Source organism: Poromitra crassiceps (assembly GCF_964638095.1).
Source record: "Poromitra crassiceps genome assembly, chromosome: 2".
NCBI lineage: Eukaryota > Metazoa > Chordata > Actinopteri > Beryciformes > Melamphaidae > Poromitra > Poromitra crassiceps.
In genome coordinates this window covers 55,995,529-56,008,350 of record NC_139624.1, presented here as the reverse complement: position 1 = coordinate 56,008,350, position 12,822 = coordinate 55,995,529, and the positions used below count along the sequence as shown (strand labels likewise).

Genomic DNA, 12,822 nt, shown 5'->3' with positions numbered 1-12,822 from the left:
GGTTGTCTAATTTTTCTACAATCCAATATTTAAGCAATGAGAATAATGTAAAGAATGTTCCAATCCCAATCTATACACACTGTGGGAGTTGTCAATCACACCAACCTTACGTAGTGTAGTGCCTTCTGGATAAATCATAAAGGTAAGTACAGCCATATGAAATATGTAAAAAAAAAAAAATTTCATTTTAAATTTAAGGTATAAGATCGATATCTTTTTGTTTTTAGATGACAGCCTCTTTCGACATTTTTCTCTGACATTTTTGATCGCTCAGGCTCACACTAAGGATCTTTATTTTCACTATAATTCCATCCATAAGTAACACAATGACCGAATGTAGGACTACTTTGGAAATGGGTTTCATACACTTTCTGTACTAAAACATCTAAAAACAAAAATCTTATCAAATGGGTGTTGGTGGTCTAATTTGTGTCGGTTTAGGGGTCCTTGACTGACATGAAGAAGTTTGAGAACCACTCAATTAAGGGAACAACCAGTTAAATTTTGCACATGAAGACCAATTGACTAAAACCACTTCGACATTAAATAAGTAATCTGCATTATTGTAACTTTTTTCTAGCGTTTCATGCAGCTACAAACCTCTGGGCTTCCTTGAGGTTGGGAGGCAGTCACCTTCGGCTTTTTCTTCATGTCCGATCTTTTCCAATCCACCCAAATGTTTTGCTGTTTTTCAAAGAGCTTTTTCCTGTCGACCATCTCTTTGAAATTATCTGGGGGGAAAAAACACGCATACAAATGTTGGTCTCGACCTAGTTTCAAGATGAAGACCAGACACGCTACCTCACATCACAATAGGCTTCAGCTCCCAACCTCAAGCGTAATCCTAGTGTGACGTCAAGCTTAATCCTAGTGTGATGTCCGCTGTGACGTGTGACTCATCACCCCATCCTCAACAGCCAATCAGCCCCTCAACTTGCCAATATGACGTCGGTAATGACGTCAATGCCGAGCCTATGACGTGGCAGTACTTATAGCCATGCTCAGCGCGTCATCGTCCTCTTTCCCTGATCCTTTTCCTCCATGGTCGCTGTACCTGGGCTGATCGCATCCCATCCTCTGAAGCTGTGTTTCGCCCCACCCACCACCAATGTCTTGACTCCTGAAGAATCCCCTACGGGGGGGGATTCTCTATCCTAGTCCGAGCAGATGCCCTCCTCTCTCACCACAAGAAGAGAGGCATCTTACCACAGAGTCATTACGCCAAAGAACTAGTTGCCATGCTGCCATGCCATATAATTAGTTGCCATGTCATTTCATGCCATAGATATAATCGCCGTGCCATTTGTGATAGCTCGCTTGTTGAATTCTACCCTCTGGTCTCTCATGATTGAAACACACTTATAATAATACCAACACATATTGCATGAAACAAGACAGTCTACCTTATCTGCCAGAGCAAATAAAACATGAGCTTGCAGATTCATCAGGTAGGCTAATGTGTCACTAGATGTAGAGAGAGAGGTGAGGGACGTTCCTGTTATTGGAAAACATACTCTTGGAGTTGTGCAGCTACTTTTTCTGAATATTTTCACACAGACATGCAATTTTCCAATCCAGCAGGTGTGCGGTTTCCATGGACCTCACACTAGCTGACATGAACACCCCCCACACACACAATCAATACTGAATAACTTGAAGCTAGAGATAAATACCTTCCTAAACAACAAATTATGGCAACTCTGAGTGTAGTTCAAGGCATAAAAACCACAGAATGGCAACTGAAACCCACGCTGCAATTGGAAGTTCACTGTCCCTCTGAACTTGCAAATGTATCACATAGCTGCCCTAAACCATCACCTCATATCAAGTTCACTAATATTATTCAACTTGCTACCTTAGTTTAGACAGTGACGTTACACATGGCCTAGTAGTATCATTTGTTTGTGAAAGTCGTGATACTTGATTTGGGATGACATGTCTGTATTGTGTATGGTACATTTCTATGCCTCTTATAATGTTTAAGGTTTATATTTTTCCACATCTGATTGCGAGCAACTGTTGCATGACTCCATTTCCCCTGGAGGGCCAATAGTTATTCTGATAGCTAGCTTGTCCAAACAAAGTCAACATCACAGAAAAGCCAAAAAAGAATGGGATTTCTTACACGTGGTGCTGCTAACCTAGCTTAATGTTACACAAGGCCTGGTAGTTACCGTATCATTTGTTCATGAAAGTTGCAATATAGATTTGGGATGGTGCAGCTGGATAGCTAGCTACTCAGTTCTTACACATGGTGCTAGCTTAAGGGTGGCTAATGTTAGCTAACTGGCTAGCTAATGCAACATTACGGTTACAAAAATGGACGTAAACGCTAGCATTAGCATTGCTATTTTGATCAGGAGAAGCAATCTCCGTTACACATAAGATTACAAACACACTGTGCAAAAAAAATTAACCACGACTTACTTCCCAAAAGAATGATCTTTGCAGGCAGTACCGTCCGTGGGCCTCTCCTATTGGTATATTCCACTTCGATCCAGCCTTCATCACTGTCGAAATCTGGGATGTGGGTCATCTGTTTTTGAGCCGCGTGTTTGTAAGCAGCTCTAATAATGTCTGTGCTATCCACACTGACTGACTTGTTCTGAAAATAATAAAGTGCAAAGCTGAATCGTGACATTGTAAAACTAGCTGGTTTACCCTACTCAACAAGCCACGCCACCCCACGGCTAGGATGTCTCTGTTTTGAATCTGAACACACCAGGCTAACGTCATAAGGTTGCCAGGTCCTGCAAAGCAATGCATCAGAAAGCATGGAATTCTACACAAACTGTCACCTACAAAGCACGATAATCATAATATAAAGATCTGAAATATGCACATTTATTTGTTAGGTGTTCTCCTTCCCCTCAATCTGCTTCTACTCATTAATCTGTCTGTAGGCTATTTCAGATTAATTTTACTGAGTAACAGCAGATCTGGCAACCCCATGACTCACAGCGCCCAAACTTGTGTTGCATTCAAGTGCTGTCAGACTAATCTGGAAAATGAGGTAGTTGCTGTCAATGTAGTGTCCTAGATTAGTTGGAAAAGTTATTACAAAATCAGTTAGTCTTAATTTGGTTTACACATTCCGATCATTCCGACACAACAATCAAATGAACACACAAACATCGGAAGAACCATAGACATATATAAAGGCTAGATGGCTTACCCGCGCTGCCGGTCAATGGAGAGCGACGTCGTCGCATGGTGGCCATCTTGCTACGGCACCACAGCTTTATATATATCTATGGGTTAAAAAAATGCTAACATTTTATTATTATTTTTGGCTCCAAATTACACCAAACTTAGACCGAAGCATCAGCATCATGAGATGAATTCACGCACCTAGTTTCATGCAGTTTCATCCATTTTGCTAGGAGCTATGAGCATCTGTTGTTGGGTTAGTATTGTAGCGTATCGGTGATACGCCAAAGAACGGAGAGTTGTAGTTGGTACAGGTTCTTTATTCACAGGCTTCTTTAGCTCCTAGCAGCTAGCTTCACACCGCTAGCTCTAGACACAACAACCGGTCTGCTCGCCCGCATGGCACTGACTGGCTTCCGCCCCGGCCGCTGGTCACATATATCCCCTTCCCCCTAGGAACACACCCACACACATCAGTTCCTAGCTGCGATCCAGACACTTAGGTTGCACATCACATTACAGGTAATACTTGGATTACCCGAACACGTTACATACTCCTCACCCAACATTAGCTCGACGCCCACGTCGACACCCACAACCCACACATATCCCCCTGTACCAAAACACACCAACACAACATTTTTCCCATCACCACATCAAATTATAATTCCCCAACAACCAGTCTTTTCTTTTCAGCACCCCCGTCATAATGTCCAGTTTTCATTAGGTACTCCGTAATGTCTAGTTTTCCATTAGGTACCCCCATAATGTCTAGTTTCCCATTAGGCACTCCATAATGTCTAGTTTTCATTATTTCCTTCTTTTTCACACATTCATTTAAATTCAACACAATAGCCCATTCAACAATAACCCCCACATCTCAATTAAACACAAGCCCCCACATTTTCCTTTTGTTTGCCCCAGTAGAAATGTCCACGGATGCGGGTGAGTGTCTCTTCGGGCCCAAAATGACTGGAACCAGGGCCCTTGTGTGCCCCCTTAAGCGCCAACTCTCGCAGGTAACCGGGTACAACCGCCTGCCTCCCTTTTACCCCGTGCTCTGTTCTCTCCAACAGCCCGTCTTCATCTAGCCGCAGGTCGGAAAACATGTTCCACAGTCCTTTCGTGGCACCGGAAAACATGTGAGTCTCCTTCACAGGGGGCCGGCGTCCGGCCGCCACCCACGCAAGCACCGGACCGATCTCCGCGTCCTCCGCCTGCCTGCGTTTCCACTCACTCACGTCGACATCCTTGATGGTCGCTCTGTCGTCCTCCAGATCCACATCTGGACAGTCCTCCTCGTCTTCCTCCACCTCCTGCACTCGGTCGTCCTCCCGCCCCCCTTCCCCAGGGGACGGCGTGTTCAGGACAGCAGGGGGAACACAACCGGCCTCGCTCTCCACCTCGGCTTTCCGCACAGCAACCGTGGGGGGCGCAGTGCAGTTTCTGGCTAAGTGCCCAGGCGAACGGCAAGTCCAGCAGAGTCTCACCTGTCCGCCGCCTGCACGTCTCTCTTCTCCCGCTGCCCTCCGGTCCCCGACAGCCTTTTGACACTCTCTAGCCAGGTGTCCAATCTCGCCGCATGCCCAGCAGGCTCCCTGCTGACCATGTCGTTGTCCCGCATACCCGGTCCGTCTCCCGGGACCGCTTCTGCACCACCTCGCCACGTGGCCCGGCTCTCCACATGTCCAACACAGTCTCTTTTGCGGCTCCGCGTGGGGCCCGTGCTCAACTGTGACGCGGTATACAGTGATGTTATTGACGTTTGGTTGCTCCCCTGGAGCGGTGGGAGGGTGACCCATCTGGACTACCGGCCCCCCTGCAAACGTCAGTGTGCTCTTCCCTAGGTCTACTGTGCATTGGTTTAGCGTCAAGTAGTCCTCCTCCAAGATACAGGGCCCCGCCATCTCTACTACCCATACCGGAAAGTTCACTGTCTGTCCCCCCACAGTTATCATCACGGACCCCCTTCCCCTCATCGGCATCAACTCACCGGATACTGTCCTCAGCAGCTGGTCCGCTGGCTGCTCCAGAAGCGCTCCCTCTGGCATCATGTTGTAGTTCACCAGCGTTGCCGTACACCCCGTGTCCACCAGGGCGACACAGGGCTTCCCTTGCAGGCGGACCTGAACATGGCAGCCGTTCATCGTGTGCGGCCCGTTCTGCATGTTGACAGCGCCGGCGATGTCGTCTGCTTCGGGGGAAGGCGACGCCCCACCTCCCCGTCTGTACCGCTGGGCCCCCTCCAACGGTGACGTGGCCATAGGGAATATGACGTAGGGGGCCCGTCTCGCCCCTCTTAGACGGGCCCCGCGCCGTTTCCCTGGTTCCACGCTCCTCCGCGGCACTCTCTGGCCCGATGCCCGGGGCGTCCACAGGTCCAGCAGCGCATGGCCCCGGGCCCCCTGGCCCCGGTATTGTCTCGTGGGGTGGGCTGCAGGGTCGCGCTTCGGAGCAGTTGTTCTGTTAACTGGCGCACCGACTCAGATAGCTCTTTCACCATGTTGCCTTGCTCTTTCACCATGTTGCCTTGCTCTGCCAAGGCCGTCTTCCACGCTGGCTCTTCTTGTAGCTGGCTCTCCGCTGCCATTCTCACCACTGGGGCGGCCTCCATTATGCCGCTGCTCTTATCCCAGCCTTCTACTGTCTCTATCTCCAGCGCCAACTCCAGCGCTGCTCCCAGTGTTTTTGGATGTCCCAGCGTTACCTTCTGGCTTAGACCCCGTGGCTCGATGGCCTGGACAAAGTAGCTTAGGGCTAACCCATCCAGCGCCTCCGTCGGTAGCTGGCTGTATGCGCGCCGGCTGAGAGTCTCAATGTCTGTTGCCAGTGCACGCAGCGACTCACCCTGCCGTCTGCGTCTGTTACACAGTTCCGCGGCTACGATGGCCTGCTCTTCACATCGTCCGAAGCGTCTCCGCAGGGCCCCCATCACTACATCCAAGTCCTTTGTATCCGCTATTGCCGACACGCACGCCGTAGCCTCGCCCTCGAGGGACATCACGAGATGGCTGGCTCTCTCCCTTCTCGTCCAGCCATTCCATTCTGCAGCCTCCTCAAACTGCTTGCAGTATGCCTCCCACTCGCCTTTACCGTTGTATTTCGGGACGAGCACGTCCTTCCTGGTTCTGCGGGCGCCATCCCCCGCCGTCGCGTGCCGTGCTTCAGCCTCGTCACTCCCCGCCTGTCTGCCAGCGGGGCCCGGCTCGGCTCCGCTCTCCTCCCGCCCGAGGTTCTCCCTCATCAGTCTGTATTCCTCCTTCATCCGTCTGTATTCCCCCCTATTCTCCGGATACACCGAGGCTTCAGACTCTTCCACCTCCCTTTTCATCTTTAGCCGCTCCATTCCGCACTTTCTCCGTCGTTCCTCCTCACTCTCTCCTCTCCCGGCCGAATCAGAGGCGTTACCGCTTTACTGTCTGACACCAATGTAGCGTATCGGTGATACGCCAAAGAACGGAGAGTTGTAGTTGGTACAGGTTCTTTATTCACAGGCTTCTTTAGCTCCTAGCAGCTAGCTTCACACCGCTAGCTCTAGACACAACAACCGGTCTGCTCGCCCGCATGGCACTGACTGGCTTCCGCCCCGGCCGCTGGTCACATATATCCCCTTCCCCCTAGGAACACACCCACACACATCAGTTCCTAGCTGCGATCCAGACACTTAGGTTGCACATCACATTACAGGTAATACTTGGATTACCCGAACACGTTACAGTATTATCACATCAGATGATCATAACTCCTAGGGAAATGGATGAAACTGCATGAAACTTTGTGCCTGAATCCCTCTCATGGCATAGATGCTTCGGTTTAATTTTGGTGTAATTTGGAGCCCATCAAAAAAATAGTGTTTTTAGTGTTTTTTTTGTTGTTGTTGCCGTATCTCGGGAACGGAATATGCTTGTAATAAACCAAACCGTTTGTAAATCCGTCAAGATTTCAGCGAGTTATGAGTATTTTTGTCTGTGCACCCTCCAACAGCTACCATAGAACGTACCAGAAAGCCTGCCGTAGCAAGATGGCAGCGCTTCAACGACGCTGGTGACTCCGCCTTAAGCCATCTAGCCTTTATATATGTCTATGGGAAGAACGACTTGCCAGTTCAAAAAAGAGGACCATCCGAGGAGCACATGAAGGCAGCATTGTACTGGTAAATTGGCGGCATACAGCAGTACTGGCGGCAGAAATCGCGGGCTCATCCTCATAGTAGGCTACAACTCCTTGATAGACTGACATTAGACATTTATTTTCTTAGACATGTCTTTAAAAAGAAAATACAAGATATATAATAATATATCCAGTTGTCTCTTTTACCACCGTTTCATAAACAATGGCACCCTTTTCCACTCATCTGAAAACAAGAAGCTTGAGAAGATAAAAAATTCCATTGTAGAGCTGGATGATGGAACTCTGTGCAAAATTGTAGCAATGGCAGCCTTCAAATCAGAAAATGAAGAAATGTCTTGTGTGTTGGTCAAAGAGTTGCCAAAGAGCACAAAGCCACTACATAGAGACAGTACTTTAAACATCACGTCATCACGATGGATTCATGAAGTTTCAAAGAGCAACAACATGTTTGCTGTAAAAGCTGAGTCCATTAAAAGAAAGTGTGTCATGGTTGAGACCAGGGAGAAACTTTATGTTATTCCTCTACCAAATGAAGTGGAGAGAGACTAGGACTGCACGGTATATCAGTTCTGCATCGCCATCATAATGTGCACATGCGCAATACATGGCAGGATGTGCAAGGTCAAGTAAGGCAAATTAACTCAAATATGAAAAAAATGCTGCTTGATACAAAAGGAAAACTTGCATGGTTCTCAATTTCTATGACTACAAGATAATTATGTGTTGTTTTATTTGGCGACCCTGGTAGACCGCCTTGCTCTACCCCTCCTGTTACATAGCCGTTCATTCTGCAGACAATTGCACTTGCTCTGCAGAGAAACACAGACAGGGAGAGTCGTTCTCTGGTATCTCAGTCCTCCTGGAAATGCACTGATTGCCTAGAATATGTCTCATAAAAAGTTGCAAATGACACTGCCGTTGTCAGCTCTTGTCTGGTCTTTTGCTTATGGAAGAAGAAAGGTGCAGATGAAAAATAAGGATAAACCGCACTTAATGGGTGATATCATTCCTGAAGGCCACGTTGTTGTGAAAATAACTGTATTGAATTATCAGATGATAAAAATGGGGGGAGGGGGGCTTATGAGTAAACAGTAATTTTATTGTTTTTATCTTTTATCTTCTGGGACATAGAGAATAACATAACTGATTTTGGCCATGTATCATTATGTCAGACTGATAGACGTCTGCACCTGATAGATTAAGCCAATTAGTTTAATTGTTAGTATGCAAAATGAGGTTGGGAGAGATATGGGGCAATGACACAGGGAGACAGAAAGAGAATCTCAAAATATGACAAACCAAGTAACACATGTGTAGTTATCCTGCTTGATGCTATGCAATAATTTCAGATACACATCAACTCTGTAAACCATTTTAACTTGTTTTTATATATATGTACCCAATCATTGCTGTTATTCTTGTCCAGAAACAATCTATGTGATTAATGTATGTACATATATAAACTGTTCAGGATCCAACAATTTGCTGTTGTTGTTTTTTTGTTTGAAATTGATTAGTTGAACACATTTAACAACATGTATATTAAAAGTATACTTTTAAGAAGTATGTTAATCACATCCAGGAGCACATTCATAAATAGTATACTTAAGTAAGTATACTAAAGCATAGTTTAAGTTTAATGCAGTTTCAGTAAACTTGTTCAGCCTTATGCTAATAAAGCACTGATGAAAAATGTACTTTAATGAAGTAGTACTTAAGTGAAACTTCAATACAATACAGGCATTAACGTACTTACAAAAAATTATACTTGAACACATTTAAAAGAAAAAGGTGAAAAGTATACTTTTAATAAGTATATTAAAGTATATTTTACAATAAGTGCATGTTGAGGAGAACTTGCTATGAATATACTGTTAAAGCACATTAAATATAATAATAAAAAATATATTTTAAATTAAATGTACTTAAGTTAAACTAAAAGAAAACATGATCTGAATACACTTTCGAAAAGTATATATTCATATAATTAAAAATACATTTTACATTTAGTACACTTTTAACAAATGTGCTAAATTACAAATTAAATTATGTTAACTTATAATGTGCTTTGAAAAAGATGTACTTTGAATGTACTCTCATTGTATTTGTAACCCTTATACTAATTATGTATTGAAAAAATAATGCACTGTTAGTATACTTCAACACAAGTACAAATTAACTTTTAACATACTTTTTGTGCTAAAAGTGTACTTTAAGTATAGAAAAATGTATTTTTTTTTCGCTTGGGCTGTGCCTGCAGTGCACAGTGCCCCCTAACTCTTGGAGTAGCAATAACAGGCTTTATGCTTATTTACAGCATATCCCCTCTGTCTAGACATAACACAGACGTGGAGGTATGAGTGGCACCTCTCCTCTAAAGCCATCCCCCTCTTGTTTCTTTTCGGACCAGCTGTGTGTCTGAGCATTCCAGTCAGACGCAGGTCAAGTTTAGTTTGGTCATGGAACAAATGCCCCGCCCGCGCTTTCCTGCACAAAAGTGTCTGAAACGTGTCAGCTGTTTACCTCCTCTTTTCCTCTGGCTGTTACGTACGTATACGAGTGTGCACCACGCAGTGGAATAACAGTCAAATGTTACTCATACTCTTTTGGCATCGGCTTTTGGCATTGGCACCCCAGTGGCTGACAGCATCAGATTACCATTTGAGGAGGAGGGCTGGGATGGAAGTATTTGTAAAAATCGTTTAGCTGTTTAGTGTGTCCCGTACAAATTTATTCTTTACTACTGTGAATTCTTCCTTTTCAGGAGAAGCAGGAGGCAGGACATTATGCATGGAAATCCACTCACACAGTGCAGAGGATTCAATCTCAAAGGTAATTTAGCACTTATATTAAAGGGATAGTTCGGTTTGTTTGAAGTGGGGTCCTATCAGCTAGTCAGATACACTAACTTAATTAGGTACAGTGTTCTTGAAGCGGGGCGCAGCGTCGAACGAGATCCGGCACCCAGAGCAGCAGCATCACCAGCTTTTTCTCTCTAAGTCCTGGGGGTCAACAACTAAACAAAAAAATGTAATTTAGCCACCTAAAACAACGCCCACCTAAACAAATCGATATCCGTGTACATGCACGCTCTATTTTGACAATTTTCAGCGCTTTACTTTTCCGCAAAACAGCAGTTTCATTCGGCACTGCTTTTTCTCCCAACCGTACAACTACCGTATTCCTCCGCTCAAAGCCTGCACACAGCCGCAGCACTGGATTACTCCGCAGTTATTTGGGGGTATAGGCTATTTTATTTCTCCCGGTTTGAAGACACAACAAATAGAATACACGGACGAAAATATGAGTGATTTTGATAGCGAGGATGATATGCCATTCACCTTGGTGACAAGAGGATACAATTATGAACCAGAGAGAATACAGAAGAGGAACTTTTGCAGAGAGTGAAGTGAACAGGCAGAGAGATGCGCCTCCTGTCTAAATGCCTGGGTGCCCTGGCTGCAGACCTTTTTCACCATTCCCAGGATAAATTGTGGAAAACGTCCCAGACCAGAGAGGCCAGGTGACTTGTTGTCTCTAAAGTAAGTCAGTGTTTTATCTCTCTTCTAAGCCTTCCTGTTTTGTAAACCGCGGCTCTGTGCTCTGTGCTGGCTTTTAGCGGAGGAATACGGTAGTTGTACGGTTGGGAGAAAAAGCAGTGCCGAATGAAACTGCTGTTTTGCGGAAAAGTAAAGCGCTGAAAATTGTCAAAATAGAGCGTGTATGTACACGGATGTCAATTTGTTTAGGTGGGCGTTGTTTTAGGTGTTTTAGGTGGCTAAATTACGTTTTAGTTGTTGACCCCCCGTACTTACAGAGAAAAGGCTGGTTTGGCTGCTGCGCTGAGTGCGCGGACCGCGGTCTTGTTCCACAATGCGCACTCACTCCTGAACACTGTACCTAATTAAGTTAGTGTATCTCACTAGCTGATAGGACCCCACTTCAAACAAACCGAACTATCCCTTTAATATATGGAACCATTTCTGTGGCATTGGGATTAGGGCTGCAATTAACGATTATTTTCATTGTCGATTAATCTGTTGGTTATTTTCTCGATTAATCGTTTAGTTGCTTGGTCTATAAAATGTCAGAAAATTGTGAAAAGTGTGGAGCAGTGTTTCCCAAAGCCCAAGATGACGTCCTCAAATGTCTTGTTTTGGTCACAACCCAAAGATATTCAGTTATAGAGTCATAGAGGAGTAAAGAAACCAGGAAATATTCACATTTAAGAAGCTGGAATCAGAGAATTTTAACTTTTTTCTTCAAAGAAAATTACTCGAACAGATGAATCAATTATCAAAATACTTGGCGGTTAATTTAATAGTTGACAACTCGATTAATCGTTGCAGCAGCTCTAATTGGCATATTAATTATACACACATACTGCCAGTGCAGATTCTCGTTAAAGTCCCTGGAAACCAAAATCCACAAAAACGTTATAACTATGTTATTTAGGGTCTTATGCTAGTAATTTTGTGCCTCCGAAATTATTATACATTACTTTCAACCCAAAGCCTTAAAATCGCCACTTTTCTACAAGATTCTACAAAGTACTTCCTCATTGAAGACAGCAGTGCGTGAGGTGCTAAAACGCAGGAGCTTATGACATCATAAGCTCTATATAACCTTTGTACACGCGCGCAATCCGCACCCACCTATGGCAAGTCCGTTCTTTGCCCCCAGTGACAGCGCTCCCTCGCTGTCCGTCTCCCTCTGTGTGCCGTCTGCAAGCGCTATGCTTGTGAGATTAGCAAGGTGTCGGGTTTCAGGCCATGCCTCTCGCTCTCTCTCTCTCTCTCTCTCTCTCTCTCTCTCTCTCTCTCTCTCTCTCTCTCTCTCTCTCTCTCTCTCTCTCTCTGAGAGAGAGAGAGAGACATGTCGAGGCTTGTCCGAAGCCACGCCCAGTGGATGCTGCTATCCACTTGTCAGTGCGTTCCAAGACTCTGAACAGAACGCACGGCTGCTGCAATCTTCCTGAAAACTCGAGAGAGAGAGAGAGAGAGAGAGAGAGAGAGAGAGAGAGAGAGAGAGAGAGAGAGAGAGAGAGAGAGAGAACGGACAGAGATCTCTTCCTCAGAGCCGCGGAGCAACGCGCGAACACACACACACACACACACACACACACACACACACACACACACACACGGTGTGTGCACTCATCTCTCTTTCTTTCTTTCTCCGTTTCCCTCCCCCCTCTCTCTCGCGCTCTCCGAGAGACAGAAATTTCCCTGCTGTAGACTGGACACGCCCACACATTCCGCGGGAGAAAGTACACTCTAAAAAATAATGAAATCTCATGAGTTTTGCCATGGCTGTCAAACCTAAATTTATATACTTTGCGACGTTCATCATTGTTCAAATTTGGCTGGTGGCTTATTAACATAGGGTCCTGTGATGTGATTAACTCAAAATGCTAAATAATAAAGAAATATTTCTGGTTTCCAGGGACTTTAACTCCAACACACGTGTGTCCTCATTGTACTGTAACCCGTGTGCATCTGATGGGATTAGCTGTCAAGAAAAAGGGATTACAGTGCTTTA

General features: G+C 45.2%; 1 protein-coding gene across 1 annotated transcript in view; it reads left to right on the top strand.

Moving 5' to 3' along the window:
- Positions 1-12,822, top strand: part of sema3c (sema domain, immunoglobulin domain (Ig), short basic domain, secreted, (semaphorin) 3C) — a gene marked incomplete at its 3' end in the record, with an annotated part of 113,456 nt that overhangs the window by 81,433 nt on the left and 19,201 nt on the right. Inside the window, exon 16 of the mRNA XM_083632073.1 lies at positions 10,046-10,113. Within this exon, the coding sequence (XP_083488199.1) occupies positions 10,046-10,113 (68 nt within the window). The remainder of the gene's footprint in view (positions 1-10,045; positions 10,114-12,822) is intronic.